The sequence below is a fragment of the Eucyclogobius newberryi genome, unplaced genomic scaffold (genome assembly GCF_026437365.1).
Source record: "Eucyclogobius newberryi isolate DKJ021-1_F unplaced genomic scaffold, fEucNew1.0.hap1 SCAF_147, whole genome shotgun sequence".
NCBI lineage: Eukaryota > Metazoa > Chordata > Actinopteri > Gobiiformes > Gobiidae > Eucyclogobius > Eucyclogobius newberryi.
Genome location: NW_027315776.1, coordinates 5,001 through 24,324, shown reverse-complemented (window position 1 = coordinate 24,324; position 19,324 = coordinate 5,001). Strand labels below are relative to the sequence as shown.

The window sequence follows — 19,324 nt, the reverse complement described above, 5'->3', positions numbered from 1 at the left end:
ATGATGGCTGTAATATGATGTTGAAGGCATCTAGATAAAGAATATTTACAAGTGTTACAATGAAGAAAATCAGAAGTATTTTTTTCTTTTTCTTTTTGATGTTTCCCGACTCTGACAAAGTACTGTATGTCCTCCCTTCTCTCTCATCCCCATTTCACACTTACCTTTCCTGTTCAATAAAACCAAAAGCCAAAATAATATTTTTTAAAAATGAATTACTTGTGACGCTGTATTTAATCTCCTTTTCAATTAAAAACAGTTTTAGTGAAATCGGGGGCGATAACTCAATAAACGACTAAACTAAAGACAATTCAAGCAAATTTGAAATGGTTTGAAACTTGAAATTATAACAGACAATTATTTAATTTTGGTTTTATGGTTATTTTGGGGGTCCCGGCCTGAAAAGTTCGAGAATCCCTGTTTTAGAGTCTGTATAGTTGGTAACATCATCTAGTCGATAATGTTATGCTGAAATCCAAATATGAAATCCAGAACAAATCAGAATTTACCATTTTTAAATTCAGTTTTTTGTGTAATTTTGTTTAAAAAGGAAAAGTTAGTTCAAAAGTTGGGTTCCAAACGAAAAAAAAAAACTAAGATTGAACGAGTTGTTTTCTAATTAATTGTGCTTTGTCTTCCAAATACAACATAAATCCATCTAATAACATAACAATAACTGACATGTCAACAGCTGTTGTGGTGATCCGGGTCATTTCGTGCATGTAAATATGACATAATAATGAGAACATAAACCGTTTAAAAGAGCATCTCTGCCATTACCAGGGCGCACAGGAGATCCACGGCCTCCAGGATGAGTTCTTGGTGTCCGATCCGGGACACCCCCAGTTCCTCCAGCTCGGCGTGGCTGATCCGGAGCAGTCTGTCTCCGCTCACCCCTCCCCTCTCAAACACGCCCACGTACTGCTGCAGACAGTCGTCCAAACCTGCAAACCACAAAAGGCACGGGTTACTGGAGTTACTGAGGCGACGCAGACGCAAATTGGCTGAGAAATAAGATCACGACCGCAATAAAAGTAAATTGATTTGGTTCATCTGCTGCTGCCGCTGCGGTGTAGAAGCGAGGGCTGTGTTTGCCCACGGTGAAATGTGGAAAGATGATTTGAGGGGTTCTATTTAGTCGCTATTTGTCCTCAAGAATCCAAAACTATTGCTTTATCAAAGCAAGAAAATAAATTTTCTCATAATTGTTCTAATATAAATTGAGCTAAAAATGATTTAAATGATCTAAAATTGATCTAAAAATGATCTAAAAAGTATCCAAAAATATCAAAAAATTATCTAAATTAGCTTAAAATTTGCTAAAGATGAGCTAAAAAGCATCCAAAAAAGATCTAAAAATGATCTAAAAAGTATCCAAAAATATATTAAAATGTTCTGAAAATATTTAAAATTATCTAAGAATTATCAAAAAATGATCTAAACGTTATCTAAAAATTATCTTAAGTATAAAAAAATCTAACAATTGTCTAAAAATTATCTAAAATTATCTAAAAATACTCTAAACATATCAGAAACATATCTGAAAATTATCTAAAAAGTATCCAAAGAATTATCTAAAAATACTTCAAATGATCTAAGAATTATCTCTAAATTATTTCAAATTATCTAAAAATGATCGTTCTCACTTTTGTAGACTAGAATGCACTCACACTTGTTATTTGGTCCAAGATTGGGCTAATTTTAGTCCTCATTTGGGCTTGATTTGGTCCAGTACTAGTTCTTATTTACCAGTAGGAGTTGTGAAGTGAACCTTATTGACCACTAGGGATCGCTAATATGGACACCAGGCGTAAATGATTCCTCTGTGCATAGTTAGTTATCACTTAGAGTAAATTAAACAAGCAGGAGAAGCCAAAACTAAAGAGCCTCAGCTTCACAAAGAACACAGCCATTTGTTCATGAACCAAAGTGTTTTAGCAAAAATTTAAGTAAGGAATGAATTTAAAACGTTGAATATAAATTTGTTCTGAGCAGTTTGTCAAATTTGAATTGAGATGTGGTGTGGTTTGTGATTTTAGACTTTGGAGGAAGAAATGTGACTATACTTATGTTGAATAGCTATGATTCATACAAGTGTGCAGTCTTTGAATTCATAACATTTGCATTAAAAACAATTTTTATTGTTACTATACTATATTGTTACAGATAGACTAAATTAGATTAAATCAAAAATTGCAATTGATCAATTTTGAGGGCATTTATTTTTTTAATTTTTCATTTTATTTTTTGTCATAACACCCAACCCTCTAATATAAAGTATAGTCATTATGCCAAATTGTTGTTCTGTTCTAGACCAAGCCTTTCATGCACATTATTACATTTGAGTATCTTCCATGAACCACGCAATCAAAAGTTATGCCTTTCATAACAGTTAACAACATAAACCCTGGTTGTATCCTGCTTATTGGCCCCTAGTGGCAGAAAGGAAGCCAGGAGCAGACTCGGTGTGTCTTTCCTCTGCAGCCCAAGCCAGACACTTTAAATCCTGGATCAATGACACAGTATCCCTCGTTAAAAGTGCAGCTTTTGGCCCTCGGTCCAAACGCACTTATCAGCTTTCTCCGCCACGCTCGTCCTCCGTCTCTGTCTGTCTTTAGGGAGGACTCCTTTTCTTTTGCAGAAGAATGAAAGTTTTTACTGCACTGGCAGCCACTTTTGCTCCGATAATGTAACCGCACTGCTGCGTCATGGTTACGAGATGTACAGTAAAGGTAATACTGCAATGCCCCATATGTGAATTATTAATACAAGCCACATATTCACGGGTTATAGCTATATACGCTTTCTATGTAGATTAGCTACCATGTTAAGGCAGTTGTTTTTATCCTAGCTCAAAAGTAGGCTAACTAGCTGCCAAGTTAAGGCAGTTGTTGTTATGCTAGCTCAAAAGTACGCTAACTAGCTTCCAAGTTAAGGCAGTTGTTTTTATGCTAGCTCAAAAGTATGCTAACTAGCTGCCAAGTTAAGGCAGTTGTTTTTATGCTAGCTCAAAAGTGCGCTAACTAGCTCCCAAGTTAAGGCAGTTGTTTTTATGCTAGCTCAAAAGTATGCTAACTAGCTGCCAAGTTAAGGCAGTTGTTTTTATGCTAGCTCAAAAGTGCGCTAACTAGCTCCCAAGTTAAGGCAGTTGTTTTTATGCTAGCTAAAAAGTAGGCTAACTAGCTACCAAGTTAAGGCAGTTGTTTTTATGCTAGCTGAAAAGTAGGCTAACTAGCTACCAAGTTAAGGCAGTTGTTTTTATGCTAGCTCAAAAGTACGCTAACTAGCTTCCAAGTTAAGGCAGTTGTTTTTATGCTAGCTCGAAAGTATGCTAACTAGCTACCAAGTTAAGGCAGTTGTTTTTATGCTAGCTCAAAAGTAGGCTAATTAGCTACCAAGTTAAGGCAGTTGTTTTTATGCTAGCTCAAAAGTACGCTAAATAGCTACCAAGTTAAGGCAGTTGTTTTTATGCTAGCTCAAAAGTACGCTAACTAGCTTCCAAGTTAAGGCAGTTGTTTTTATGCTAGCTCAAAAGTACGCTAACTAGCTTCCAAGTTAAGGCAGTTGTTTTTATGCTAGCTCAAAAGTACGCTAACTAGCTTCCAAGTTAAGGCAGTTGTTTTTATGCTAGCTCAAAAGTAGGCAAACTAGCTGCCAAGTTAAGGCAGTTGTTTTTATGCTAGCTCAAAAGTACGCTAACTAGCTTCCAAGTTAAGGCAGTTGTTTTTATGCTAGCTCAAAAGTACGCTAACTAGCTTCCAAGTTAAGGCAGTTGTTTATCATGCTCACTCAAAAGTATGCTAACTAGCTGCCAAGTTAAGGCAGTTGTTGTTTTGCTAGCTCAAAAGTACGCTAACTAGTTTCCAAGTTAAGGCAGTTGTTTTTATGCTAGCTCAAAAGTATGCTAACTAGCTGCCAAGTTAAGGCAATTGTTTTTATGCTAGCTCAAAAGTACGCTAATTAGCTACCAAGTTAAGGCAGTTGTTTTTATGCTAGCTCAAAAGTACGCTAACTAGCTTCCAAGTTAAGGCAGTTGTTTTTATGCTAGCTCAAAAGTACGCTAACTAGCTTCCAAGTTAAGGCAGTTGTTTTTATGCTAGCTCAAAAGTACGCTAACTAGCTTCCAAGTTAAGGCAGTTGTTTTTATGCTAGCTCAAAAGTAGGCAAACTAGCTGCCAAGTTAAGGCAGTTGTTTTTATGCTAGCTCAAAAGTACGCTAACTAGCTTCCAAGTTAAGGCAGTTGTTTTTATGCTAGCTCAAAAGTACGCTAACTAGCTTCCAAGTTAAGGCAGTTGTTTATCATGCTCACTCAAAAGTATGCTAACTAGCTGCCAAGTTAAGGCAGTTGTTGTTTTGCTAGCTCAAAAGTACGCTAACTAGTTTCCAAGTTAAGGCAGTTGTTTTTATGCTAGCTCAAAAGTATGCTAACTAGCTGCCAAGTTAAGGCAATTGTTTTTATGCTAGCTCAAAAGTACGCTAATTAGCGACCAAGTTAAGGCAGTTGTTTTTATGCTAGCTCAAAAGTACGCTAACTAGCTTCCAAGTTAAGGCAGTTGTTTTTATGCTAGCTCAAAAGTACGCTAACTAGCTTCCAAGTTAAGGCAGTTGTTTTTATGCTAGCTCAAAAGTAGGCTAACTAGCTGCTGCTCATGCTAAAAACACTGAAAGTTTTTTTGGGAAACTTACCAGTAAAAGAATAAGCAATTTTGTTGTAATGGGACTTAAAATCTTACCAACATCTTATACACACAATTTTACAATCAATAAGCCTCAATCAGTCCAGCAGGTGTGAGAAAAAAAGACCCAGAGCACCCCTAGTGGTCAATGTGTACAGCACAGAAAATTAATGTGGTTAGATGGTGTCAAATAAACAATATTGCTCCAACTTCATTTGTGAGAAGTCAAACAAAACAATGATTTAGTATCTTAGGTCCTTAAAACCAATTAGCATAATGTCCAAATAGGCTGCACTCCAAGTGTGTCGCCTATGGGTGCACAGCATGTGTATTAGTCGACTAATACTTGTATTTAAATTATTATAAGTATTTGTATGGGATAACAGCAGGAAGGAGAAAGTATAGGGTTAATTCCCTGAATATCTTTTATTTTTTTAATATGTAAAAATGTCTTTATACATAAATACATTGTTTAGTAGTATTTTCAGCATTAATAGTTATTTTTTTATAAATACCCATGCAGTTGTGCTCTTTTGATTGCTTTTTTAATCATATATATATAGAGATACTTTTTTATTTTATTTTGAATTTACAAATACAAAACAGTAACAATTGTGAGGACAAGAACAGCCAGCTTTGATAGCTCTCGCCACGCAGTCAATTAATCATTTGGACATGTCTTTCGCCGACTGCAGCCCTACAACCCTGCATCTGTATATTAGTGGTGTATTGTCTATAATCCTACCTATTTGTTCTCGTTGTATTGCTACTGATGCAAAAACGATGCGCAATTAGTACAAATAATGTGTTCTTATGCAAATACTATTCATTTCACCTCTTTTTTAAAGCCTGAGACTTCGTTTATCCGCGGGGGTCTAATTTGCCCTGTGAAGGGCTGCTGAGATTTGTAAGGAGGTTCACTTGTGCACAAAAATAACCATGTTTCTCCCTCTGCTTGCGCTTTTTTTTGGCTCACGGATGAAAGAAGTTTGGGCATCCCTGAAATGTAAGCTGCAGCGGGAGCCAACATCCACAGTGAACGTATGACGCAGTCTTTTAAAAGATAAAAAGATAACTAACAGGCTGTTGCTGCGACTCGAACTGTCGGCTAAACAAAAACGCACGACCGCGACGGCGTTATTTATGGGTTAGCGTGAAACGACGTCCCCGTAGAGCGCGAATCTTAACTAAACGTCCAATTAGTCTTTTCTTTTCTCCGTGTTTCCCGCGGCCCACGCTGTCACATCTGCGTAGATTTATGCCGCGGTCAGCCTCTTGGCTAATTTGCGGCCTGCGCGGTTTTGTATCTGGAGTTTGCTGAGTCGAAAGAAAATCCGATCAAAACCCGAAAAGGGGGCTGAGCTGCGTGTCCCCGGATCCCAAAACAATGAAGGAATCCAGGCGCGCTAACCTCTTCCGCAAACAGCCAACTGGCAAACGGCGAGCCTCTGCGGCGCGCGCACAACTCGCAGCAACAAGCATCGATTTTAACCCGGCGTCGAGTCCCCGCTTGATAACACACTCATCTATCATAGCAGCGCTAACAAAGATGGAGAAAAGAGGAGGAGGTGGAGGAGGAGGAGAGCAGAAACAGAGGACTCATAAGGCAGGTGGTAAATTGCGCGCACACGTTTGCATCCCACAAAAATGCATCTCTCAATTGAAGTCAGAGCAGAGTCGCATTGTTCCATCTATCAAAAATATAAAATTAATTGTCTTATTGCACAGTGGTTACAGTGTTTGCTTCAGGTGGGGAATCTAGCTGAATATTACTGCACACGGAGGAAGCTTTTTGACGGCAAAAAAAACGTTTACCGTACTTTCCGGATTATCGCACCTGCCAAGAAAGGCAAAATAGAGAAGAAGAAAAACATATATAAATTGCATTTTTGGGGGAAATTTATTTGATGAAAATCCAAGACCAAGAATATCTTAAAATGCAATTTAAAATAATAACAGATGAGAGAACCTGGTGAATAGGTGTACGTATGCTAACGCTAACACCTTCAGCTACATGAGGCACAGACAGAACTGTGGTAAGTGTCTGGTATGTTAACGTAACATATGAACAGTTATTCAGATAACTATAGCATAAAGAACATGCTAACAAGTTTACCAAAGCATCAGTTTTACCCCAAATCACTAAATCCACTGAATTCTTCTTCCTCTGTGTCACTTCTAAACAACTCCACAAACTCCAGCGGAAGAGGAAGTTCTGATTCTTCTTCTGCGTCGCTTAGAGCCTAGAGCGCCCTCTTGTGTTTGTCAGTGTGAAATGCGGTTGCTAGTGTAAAAATTATGAATAATATCACATATAAGCCGCTTCGGAATATAAGTCCCCGGTCAAAACTCTGAAAAAACGTTTAGTCCGGAAAATACGGTAGATCAAAATAGTCACAACACATTGGATAATTACGGTGCCTTTCATGGAACTCAAAATGTTTTAAAGTGCATTATTAATTGCTATTTGCCTGGCCGGTTAAGAATTCCCACTTCTCCAGTACTTTACAAAGACGTGCGGTCAGGACACTAGTTTCATCTCTCTGTTAAAATGGTGTGATTGACAGGTGGATTAGCCAATCAGGGAAGATTGACGCAGGATCATTAGGCGAAGCACGTTCATATGAGTTTGGTCCTGGTTTGAGCCCGCTTTACTTCTGATGTAGACTTGGTTTGGTCCAGTTTGAGTCATTGTTTCAGCCCTGAGCATGTCCACGTTTAGATCCAGGTTTAGTCCTAGTTTAGTCCTATTTTTAATGTAGTGATTGTGCAAGTTTGGACGCACCCTTAAAATGCGGACCAATGAGTTCCTCTGTTTCTCACGCGTCACTCTTCGACGTCCATCCTATTTGCCATTAGGGATGTCAAGATTATTTGGTTCACCGATAATCGTGATTATTTAGGTCACAATAGAACCAAAAGAGAATAGTCTTGACAATTTTAGAAGCCAAATAAAGTATTTTTAGTTCAATCTACCATCCAAAAATAGCCCTAAATGTAAATAACTTTATCTTATCTCGCTGTTTTTGTCACATTTAACTTGATTGTGTCTTTCAGAGACTTCAGTTTGGTAAAGCCGAACATAAACTTGAGGAACGGTAACATGTCAAACCACGGAAAGAAAGAAAATTTAAGATTTTGCTGTTGTTTAGTCGTGATCAATCATTAAATCGTGTTGTTTTTTCTCACAATAATCGCAACAGTGAAATTTGACATTGTGACATCCCTATTTGCCATAAACAGACGGTAAAATGTAATTTCTTAGTATCTTTAGCCCTGTTCTTAGTAAATATGTTGAAATACAAATGAGTTTAAACCCACCAACTTTGGGCAGGAGGAGGAATGACCATTCAAAGGCTTGAACAACGACATCAACAACAGCAACAACTACTCACTCTTGCAGTATTCATTTAACTAGCATTAATTAGCATGTCTCTGCACAGGAGGAAACAGGTCGCCCATAGAGATGCCGCGGCGACAGGAAGGAGAAATTATTGGACGTGATTATCTGCGCGCTGTGAGGCTGTAGCTGTATCCACTCTGCAGCTGCGCGGAGTGTATTCACAAAAATCAATTTCTGGATCACTGGATAGCTCAAATGCTCACAAGGGTTGAATTAAAATAAAAGTATGAGCTGCTTTACAATTTGAGAAACCCAGGATAATACTGTGAATGTGCTGTAAATCTCACTGAGGACTCTGCCCACAGGTGAGACGTGACAGTCAGTGAGTCATAAGCGACGGACACAAGAGATCATTTTAGACTTACGGTAAAAACATCTTTGAGCCGAAAGCACATGGTGTTCAAAAGGTCGTTTCAGCAACACAGAGAACGAGAAATTAAGAGCAACGTTTGACACGAGAAAAAAAAAAAGGCGTAACATCGTATTTGACTGAATGAAACACTGATATTTGCTTTTATGTTTAAATTGTCTAAACCTAGAAAAAGAGCTGTATTGATATTAACGCTGGGAATGACATGAGTAGAAATAGTTCCGAAAGTTCACTAGCGAGGACCATGAACCCAGGTACGATGTGAAGTGTTTATTAGCATTTGAGAAACACGAACAACCTAAATGTGCAGAAATGGAGGCCGTTTTGGGGCTTCAGGAGATGAGGGCTGTAGGCTCCCGGGCCTCCATACCCCCATAACTTAGATAGATAGAAATAACTTAGAGTAATGATTAGAAGAGGGTGGGGCACGAATTCACGAACGCTGATGTGTGTGACCCGGATGCTTAAATAGTGTAGCCGCATGAAGGGCCGTGAAAGGGGTGTGGTCCTGCTCCCTAACTTAAGATAACAAACTTCATAAAAAATTGAACATGTAGCATCACTTTCTGTGCTTTTTGTGCTTTTGTTTCCTTATGAGCAACTATGAATGAAATGTTCTCTGCACCGAAAGTTGTGCGGATATTTTGAGTCTGACAAAAACAACCCAGCATTTACCGTAAGGTTAAGTTAGGTTAAGTTTGTCTTGTGGTTTCCACTGATTTCCCACACATTTAAAATAACAGCACCTTTATTGGTCCCACAAATAGGGAAGTGTCAGTGTTGCGGTTTGTGTTGCAAGCACAAGGAAAGCAGAAGTATAAAAAGATGCTATATTTATTTTAACAATGTGGGAACAGTGGGACAGTAAAGGATTTATTATTGTACTTTTATATTTGGGACTGTCCAGTCAGTGTTAGCACAGTGTGAACATGAAATCATTGCCTCGTTATTCATTATTTTTGCTGCACTGCACACTTTGCCAAATAACGTATCTTTTATTTGAGGTATCGCTATTTTTACTCACCTTTTCCCTTCGTTAACGGCCAGATTTTAACGAGCCCTAACGGCGGGGGGCGGCTAATAGCTGATTAAAAACAATGACAACACGCGCCGGCAAAGTGTTACTACTGAGAAAGAGAGAGCGCGAGAACGGAGGGAGAGAGAGAGAGAGGGTAGAGGAGAGAGAGTATTATGTGCATGGAAGAAATGGAGAGGTTGGAGAGAGAGAAAAAGTGGAAGAACAGAGAGGAAAATGAGCATGTGCGAGGAAACGGGAGGGAGAAGGGTGAGGAGAGATGAAGGGAGAGAGGAGAAAAGGGAGAGAGAATGAATGGGGAAAAGAAAGGGAGAAGAGAGAGACAGAAAAAGGAGGGAGCAAAGGAGATGAAGAAAAGAGACAAAATAATACGAGGGAGAAGAGATATGGAGAGAGAGAGAAATAAAACAGAGAGAGGGTGTGAGAGAAAAAGGGGGGAGGGATAGGAGAGAGACAGAAGGAGAGAATGGAGAAGGGAGGAGAGTGTTGGGAGAGAGATTAAATAGGACAGGAGAGAGAGAAGGAATGAAAGCAAGAAAGAGAAATAGAGGGCGAAAGAGATGGAGAAAGAGACAAAATAAAAGAGACATAATAATAACAATATGAGAGAAAGAAAAGATATAGAATGGCAGAGAAAAGAAGGGAGGAGGAGGAGGAGGGAGAGACACAAGGAGAGGGAGCGAGAGAGGGAAGAGAGAGAGGAATGGTGTGAGAGAAAGAGAGGGTGTGGATGAGAGACAGAAGACAGACAGAACAAGTGAAAGAAAGTAAGAAAGGAATACAGAGAGGCGAATGAGAGAGACACGGAGAGGGAGAGAGCGAGTGAGAGAAAAATGGGAGAAAAATAGGAGAACAGAAGGAAAGGGAGAAAGAGAGAGAAAGGGAGGTAGATGAAAGAGAAGGAAAGGGTGTGAATGAGAGAGACAGTCTGGAGAGAGACAAAAAAAACGAAAGAAAGTAAGAAAGGAATACAGTGGGGCGAATGAGAGAGACAGAGAGAAGAGAGATAAAATGGGAGAGAGGGAGAGAGAGGGAAAGATTATTCCAAGAGAGACAGAAAAAGAGGGAGAGTTGTAAGAGGGACTCAGTATGATGATTGAGAGAGAGAGCTAGGGAGGGAGGGAGTGAAGGAGAGAAGGAAAGGAAAGGGAAGAGGAGGCAGAAAGAGAGAAGGGACCAATAGAAAGAGAAGGAGAGGGGGAACAAGAGGGACACAAAAAGAGCAAAAAAGGGCGAGCAGAAGGGAGCGCTGAGCCGCGTAGCCAGAGTTCACCGACAATCAGCATCGCTTATCGTTAACGGCGCGCGAGAAGCGAGAATGCCGCCGATGCAATGAGTCCAAATGCGGCGTTCGGGGGACGAGCGGCGGCGCCCACACAGCGGCGAGAAGACAACAAACGCTTTACACGGCGCTCGTATTGGAGGGCGCATCATTGTGCCGGCACTTTGTCGTGCGGGGTTACGCAACGCGGTCGACTGGTGCAGGCAGTTTCCAAGCAACATCAGGAGTGCAACAAGTGCATGGGACAGAAGGACAAACAGGGCAGTGACAGGGGCAGTGACAGGGGCAGTGTGTTGAAATGATGCACGGTTGTTATGCGTACATGAGAGGATGCGGGTGCAAACTTGGTGCAAACTGAAAATTTGTATCAACCTTTTATTGATTTTTTTACAGATTTGGTCCTGGTTTGAGCCTGTTTGGTTTGTCAAAAATCAGCACTAAAACAAGAATTGCAGCTAGTTATTAAATGTTATCGCTTTGGCACACTTAGGCATGGAAATACAGTAAACAGGAGACCACCGGGCCTAGTTACAGGTCTCTGGGGTCTCAACTTGAAGTAGAAATGAGCCGTAAAAACTCAAATTTGCACTTTGAGGGTTTCATAAAAGAGGCAGAAGGTGATCTTAAGCTAAGAGGGATGAGATTTTGGCTAAATTGAAGGAGTTTGAGGATGTTAGTGTTTTGTCCGTGGGACTTGGCCTGGACCAAAATTATACTCTGTTAAAATTGAGCCTTGGCCCCTTTAACTCCCTAATACTTCAATTTCAATGAAAAAAAAAAAAAAAGCTCAAAACTAGTCAACTTGTTATTAATTGTATAAAAAAATCTGCATATTTGTCTTTTTTTTTTTTTTCCATCCACCAAAAAGTTCAAAGATCTTTTTTATATTCAAATTATTATTTTCTTTTTTTTTTAATCAGAAAATACAAGTGCTATAGCAAGTAAAATTTCAGCTTAAACAAACCAGAAATATTCCTTTTTTATGTTGGATGTAACTGTTCGAATTAAAGTAAAAACTGGTTAAAATATTTGACAATAATATGAATATTGTGTCCTGAGAACTGATTTGACAGACTTTGGATGTCACGCCAATGCATAAAATGACCATTCCATAAATTAGACTCTAAAAAACTGCACTTTACAACTGCAACTGCACAAATATGTCCAAACAACCACGTTCTAACATTCCTGTGATAGTCATTTGGCCCCTGGCTCCGCTGGGCTCTCCCTATGCTACACTTACCCCGGCCTGCGCTGTAAACCAGAGCATTACTCTTCCTGTTTGTTCATGCCGATCCAAACGCCGTGATTCAGACCTGAGTCACCCACGAACACCAACTGCACCGTCTCACTGAACCTCCTTCCTCCGACACCTCTCCATCTCCGCCACAGAGAGATCGTTAGAGCGGTTCCGGAGACGAGTCCCGGGACGTCGGAGACACGGCTCCTCCCCAGCGGGTGCTAATGTGTCATCCGTTTCCTGTGCGCCGGTCGCGTGTCGGTATTTGTCACGGCAAAAGCGGGTTCAAGGGCTCTACAAAGGGGTAATTACAAGTGGATTTATGGTCTGGGCTCGGTTTATGCTTCTTCATTATTCATTCAGCTCTTTGTGGAGTGCGTTGTTTATCGTGGACGTGTGCATTACTCTTCTGCGTCGGTACCTGATGTTTTATTAGCTTTTAAGTCATTTTTATTGCGTTTTATTGCACAATTGAGCCTCTGGGAACTCGTGGTTTCCTTGCGGATCAATTAAAGGGGCTGTATTCATTTTTGTTCAAGTAATAAAGTAATATCTGCATTGCCCCAGTACAGCTTTATTGTAAAAGCAGCTCTTAGGGTGAAAATGAGATTATGTCTGCATTATACGTACGTTATTAATAGACACCATGTTATTGGTTTGTTTGTTACTGTTATCGTATTTTCCGGACTATAAATTGCACCGGAGTATAAGTCGCACCAGCCAAAAAAATCATAATAGAGAAGAAAAAAACATGTATAAGTCGCACTGGAGTATAAGTCCGATTTTTGCGGGAAATGTATTTGATAAAATCCACGACCAAGAACAGACATTTAATCAAATCACTGAATCCATTGAATTCTTCTTCCTCTGTGTCACTTCTAAACGACTCCGCTTAGAGCCTAGAGCGCCCTCTTGCGGTTGTCAGTGTGAAAATAACGAACAATATCACATTTAAGTCGCTCTGGAGTATAAGTTGCGTCCCGGGCTAAACTATGAAAAAAAAGGTGCAACTTATAGTCCGGAAAATACGGTAATTGAATGTCGTATGAGAATATCCTTTTCTGGATGTTAAAGCTGCTCTTTTACCCGGTCAGATGAGCGAATGAGAGAGACACGGAGAGGGAGGGAGAGAGAGGGAGAGAAAAATGGGAGAAAAATAGAGGAACAGAAGGAAAGGGAGAAAGAAAATGAGGTAGATGTAAGAGAAGGAGGGGGTGTGAATGAGAGAGACAGTTGGGAGAGAGAGAAAAAAAGCGAAAATAATGAATAATATCACATATAAGTCACTCTGGAGTATAAGTCGCGCCCCGGGCTAAAACCATGAAAAAAAGATGCAACTTATAGTCCGGTAAATATGGTAATTGAATGTAGTATGAGAATATCCTTTTCTGGATGTTGAAGCTGCTCTTTTACTCGCTCAGATAATTAACCAAAAATGCAGTCTACAGTAAATCATATTCTTTAGTCTAATAGTGAAATTCTGATCTTTCAAAACACATTCCATCATTATGTTGTTGCTGCAGTGTCGACGGCGAGGCTGCAACATCAGTATCACAACCGCCAACACCCACAGTCCCACTCGCCTCTACAAACTGTGGAGAAATGACTAACGCTTATCCCATATTAATAGCTCTTGTTGTTGCCGGGGGTCACGCCGAAAAGCACTGCTGAGTCACGTTTTCGCTTTGAAATGCCAACTGGAATCGTGACAGACGCGTGTTTACATGTGTCGTTTTCTGTTCCCTGGTCCCGTGCATATGGCGAGTGTTTGTGAGCGCGCGGAGGAGTGGGAGGGTCCTGAGTCTCCTGCCTTCTGGAGCGCAACAGCTGAGGCCCCGCCCGGCCCGCCCGAGTCCGACCCGCAGAAAACGCACGTGGAGCGCCGTGTGTTACGGTACTCGCAAGTCTGCCGTCTCCAAGGTGTGAGGCGGCGCGAACAGGAATGGATTTGAACGTCGAAAAGGCGCGGGATGTGATGTACTTTTGTGCTCGTCTCCGTGAAGATAACGCTTGGATGATGTATACCGTATATTCTGGACTATAAGTCGCACATTTTTTCATAGTTTTGGCCGGGGTGCTTATACTTATATACTTATACTCCGGAGCGACTTATATGTGATATTATTTGTTATTTTTACACTTGCAACCACATGTCATACTCCAGTGCGACTTATATATGTTTTTTTCTTCTCTTTTATGCATTTTTTGGCTGGTGCGACTTATACTCCAGTGCGACTTATAGTCCAGAAAATACGGTATCTTGCATTTTTTTCAATTACCGGTGTTTTAAATGCTCAAAAATACCTTGAAAAACGTGCATTCGTGTTGAGAGCGGTCCGCATTTACACTTGGAGCTGGTTTAGATGTAGACTTGGTTTGTTTCTTCCTGGTTTAGTCCTGATTTAGTCCCAGTTTAGTCCCTATTTCATGTTTCGTGCTTGCAATTGTAAATGCTGCCTCAGATGTCAGACAATTTTTAAGATAAATGGTCTTTCAAACAAGTTAATTACTGAAATTCCTCTGAGGGAACAAGCGGCTCAAAACTGCTTGAGTCAATATTAATTAGAAGATTTATTTATACTCCATTTGTGTCTCTTGTTGGTGATTTTTAATGCAAATTTGTCTCCCATTGGATACAAATTTTATGGGAGAAAGGCAATTGTCTAACAGTCATTCAAATATTCAGAGTAAACAAATCTATCTTTCTCGACGTAGTAAAGTGGGGAGGATTATCAAACAGACCACAGCACGACCAATGTCTGATTAATGGGAGGAGATGCTGGGGAAAAGTATGATTCAGTGAAAATGGTCTGGACTGGTGTAGAAGAACATTTGAAAAGAATGGTTTCTTGATTGCATTTGATGACAGATAATCAGTAATCAGATATCGGCAGGTTTGATTAAAGATTACCAGTTTTTACTAACGAACAAAAGAGGATGAGTGATCTAAATGTATTTGGGTGCATTTGCTACAAGGCACACAATATGAGATAAGTGGCCATCAAGCCCTTATATCTTACCTATACAATAGATACAATAGATACAAGAGATATGTAGCTCCAGTTATATAAATCCATATGAAATAATATTGTTAACCCTTCAAAAATAACATCCAGCAAGTATACTTCACTGTTATTTTATTTTATTTATTTATAATTTTTATTTATTGTATTTACTATTTTGATTTATTTGATTTATTTGATTTATTTGATTTATTTTATTTATTTTATTTATTTTATTTATTTTATTTATTTTATTTATTTTATTTATTTTATTTATTTTATTTATTTTATTTATTTTGGGGAGTTAATTTTTATGGGTCATATAATTAAGATTAGAAATAATAATAAAAATAATGCCATACAAGCCACATATTCATGAATCATTAGTGTCGACAAGTGAAAGTTTAAAGGCTGTTTAGTGTTTAAATTAAAGCTGTGCACTTCTATACTCTACATCCTATACTAAAGAGATAAAGAGATTCAAAGGACAAAATCAGGTCTAAAATAGGGTTAAATCTAGAAAGAATGTGGAAACAAGGTCTAAACCCTGAGGTACGGCTCAATGAGAACTGAATCAGGACTAAACCAGGTCCAAAACAGGGTTGTGCCAGGTTAAAACAGGACTAAACAAGGTCTCAACCTAAACTAATTCAGGCTAAAACTGTAGATCAATACACCAGGTCTAAACGAAAACGAAAACAGGACTCTAAGCGGACTAAATCTCACCTCAATTAGGACTGAACCAAAGTCTAAACTAGCGCTAAAACTACTCTAAACCAGGAGTAAACCAGGAGTAAACCAGGACTAAACCAGGACTAAACCAGGAGTAAACCAGGACTAAACCAGGAGTAAACCAGGAGTAAACCAGGACTAAACCAGGAGCAAACCAGGAGTAAACCAGTAGTAGACCAGGACTAAACCAGGAGTAAACCAGGACTAAACCAGGAGTAAACCAGGAGTAAACCAGGAGTAAACCAGGAGCAAACCAGGAGTAAACCAGTCGTAGACCAGGACTAAACCAGGAGTAAACCAGGACTAAACCAGGAGTAAACCAGGAGTAAACCAGGAGTAAACCAGGACTAAACCAGGAGTAAACCAGGAGTAAACCAGGAGTAAACCAGGAGTAAACCAGGAGCAAACCAGGAGTAAACCAGTCGTAGACCAGGACTAAACCAGGAGTAAACCAGGACTAAACCAGGAGTAAACCAGGAGTAAACCAGGAGTAAACCAGGACTAAACCAGGACTAAACCAGGAGTAAACCAGGAGTAAACCAGGACTATACCAGGACTAAACCAGGAGTAAACCAGGACTAAACCAGGACTAAACCAGGACTAAACCAGGAGTAAACCAGGAGTAAACCAGGACTAAACCAGGAGTAAACCAGGACTAAACCAGGAGTAAACCAGGAGTAAACCAGGAGTAAACCAGGACTAAACCAGGAGTAAACCAGGACTAAACCAGGACTAAACCAGGAGTAAACCAGGACTAAACCAGGAGCAAACCAGGAGTAAACCAGTCGTAGACCAGGACTAAACCAGGAGTAAACCAGGAGTAAACCAGGACTAAACCAGGAGTAAACCAGGACTAAACCAGGAGTAAACCAGGACTAAACCAGGACTAAACCAGGACTAAACCAGGAGTAAACCAGGACTAAACCAGGACTAAACCAGGAGTAAACCAGGACTAAACCAGGAGTAAACCAGGACTAAACCAGGACTAAACCAGGACTAAACCAGGACTAAACATAGTATCATCATGATGTACCACTTCAAATTCAGCGTGACCTCCTGCTGCTTTCACCCTCAGTGTTTCATCTGATCTCAAACGGGTCGTAATCCTTTCTTCATTTGTGTTTCATTCCGTTTCGAGCGCCGGACTCAAACATGAGCAGTGGAATTTGGAGGCAGCACATTTGTGGAAACCGCACGTCATAAACCGAGCGCTGCCAAACGGGATCATCACAGCGAGGACGATCAGAGCGGCTTTTCGGGAGTGATGCTGGTGAAAAGGAAATGCAAAAATGTGTGAGATTTTGTCATTTTGCGACATTAAAGTGATATTACGGATAAAAGTGGACAATTACATGTTGGGTTTGCAACTGTTTGGTAGATTTGCTTTTTAGTTTCTTGCAGAGTAAACAATGAAGCATAAAAAAACAATCAGCAGAGGTAGAAATGTGTTGAAATTGTGTCTATCATACCAAATGAGTTCTGCTTTAAAAATGTACTCAGTTAACATATTTCAAAATTAAAATACTAAATAATTACAATGTAGTGGTCCAAAAACGGTATAAATGTATAAAAATGTTAAGTTTAAACAATAAGCAATGTTTAAAAAGAATGTGAATGAATGATTACTAAAATATGAATGAAAATATTGCAATAAAGTCGTAATAAAAAAAGGTTAACCGCCTGGAAGTGACATCGGATTGATAATTTGATGTTACTGTCATTGAAAAGACAAATAAATCTGATATTTTCCAAGAATATAGCAAAATAAATGTTAAAATCCTCATTTGTCACAACCAAAACTGTCTTTCACCCAAGCAATCCACAGTAAAATACTCAAGTAGGAGTAAAATGTCATGTGAAAACTGCATAAAAGTGGACGTTTATTTGAATATGTCTCCGATAAACGAATGTGGCAGAATAAATGCAGCTAAAGTCTCACTAAAACGCTGTATGCAGTCTGTTACCAGCGTGACTCTAAACTTCTCCTCAGCTCTGAGATAATGTGGCGCATTATTCTCCCCTCCACTGATCTCTGCAGTCGCTGTTTGCACACAACTCCTAATAGAGCCTTTAGGGACACTTAACCGCAGCTAAATCTACTCCAACAGACAATGTCCTCTAAAAAAAGAAAGAAATAACTTACACAGATTCTTCTCGCCCTGAGCAAATCTACAACATTTTGACTTGAGTTTTTTATTGCTCCGTCGTCTCATTTCGGCGCGGAGCCTCCGGGCTTTTCCTCGGCTTTCCTAATTATGTTGGCTCAACGCGGTGAAATGGGGAGAAAAGCTGCAGCATTATTCAACAGGAGGTAATACAGAACACACCGATAAGCTTGACAATAACACAAATACCAATACTGTTCTCCTGATGAACATTTTTCAACATTAAAAAGCACGTAAATGAAAAACCTGCTCCGCTTGAGTCAACGATATGTCACAATGAAGAAGAGGCCATTTATTTCAGCCGTTTTGAACAGGAAGTCGAGCCCTTTTGGATCAATATTGCAGTATACAATGAACAACATGTAATATATTATTCTGTGTTGTAAGTTTAACACCCCAAAAACACATAATATGTCTTTAAATCTTAATATTGGGCTCGGTCAGGACTAAATTAGCTGCTGATTTAAGATATTGTGCATGTTTAAGGATTAAAAGCATGTCCAAAAACACATAATATGTCTTTAAATCTTAATATTGGGCTTGGTCAGGACAAAATTAGCTGCTGGATTTAAGATATTGTGCATGTTTAAGGATTAAAAGTCTGTTTTGTTTAAATACAAAATAATTCACTGATTCCAGATTATACACACGCAAAACCTCGACATTTTTTGTGTTAATGTTCTTTTTAACCAGACTAAAAAGGAATATAACCAGGTCTAACGCACCGCTAAGTCTGGGCTGAATCAAGACTGAACCCACAGGAAACAAAGATCAATACACAGAATCATATAAGCGTCTGCACTTTACAATCTGCATCTCAAACAGCCTTTTCCACCGTTTGATTTATGCACGTTGATCGAGCAAATACAGTATTCTGATTTGAAATGTGAAACGCTGCTTATTCATTAACACTGAAATTGCATTATTGAATTCCCCAGCACTTTTATGACCACGCTCTATTACGCTTACGGCCGTGGTCCCGCTTCAGAAACCAATTCGACAAATGCCCCCGTCGAGATCATCCCGAGGCACTTTGCAGGGGACAAGTTTTGGGTTCAGTCCAGGTTAGACTCTGTAATAACCAGGCTCCAGATGTTTGCCGCCGTTAGCGCTCGCTGCCGACAAATGTCCCTTCCACTCACGTTTGAACCCACTGGGCGTATTTTACTTTGAGTCTATGGAGATGAGGTAAAAGCTGATCATTTGGACCGCTCTGGTTGCCCTTCACACGTAGAGTTAAAGTGATGGAGCGCTTGTGCTCGCCGTCTTGGCACTGGAGGGTGGACTTGGCGGCGAGCTTCATTTACTCTGAAAAATGGACTTGTGTTTTAATGAGTTTTGGGGGGAAAACCTCTCATTGTTTCAGGTTTAGTCTGTAGCTGTGTTTGGTTTGTGTTGTAATGTGTTGAGCTGTTTA

General features: G+C 39.7%; 1 protein-coding gene across 1 annotated transcript in view; it reads right to left on the bottom strand.

Annotated features, from left to right (window-relative positions):
- cnksr2a (connector enhancer of kinase suppressor of Ras 2a) overlaps positions 1-19,324 on the bottom strand; it is a 97,323-nt gene that overhangs the window by 73,012 nt on the left and 4,987 nt on the right. The window contains exon 2 of the mRNA XM_072445423.1: positions 781-944. Coding sequence (XP_072301524.1) covers positions 781-944 — 164 coding nt within the window. The remainder of the gene's footprint in view (positions 1-780; positions 945-19,324) is intronic.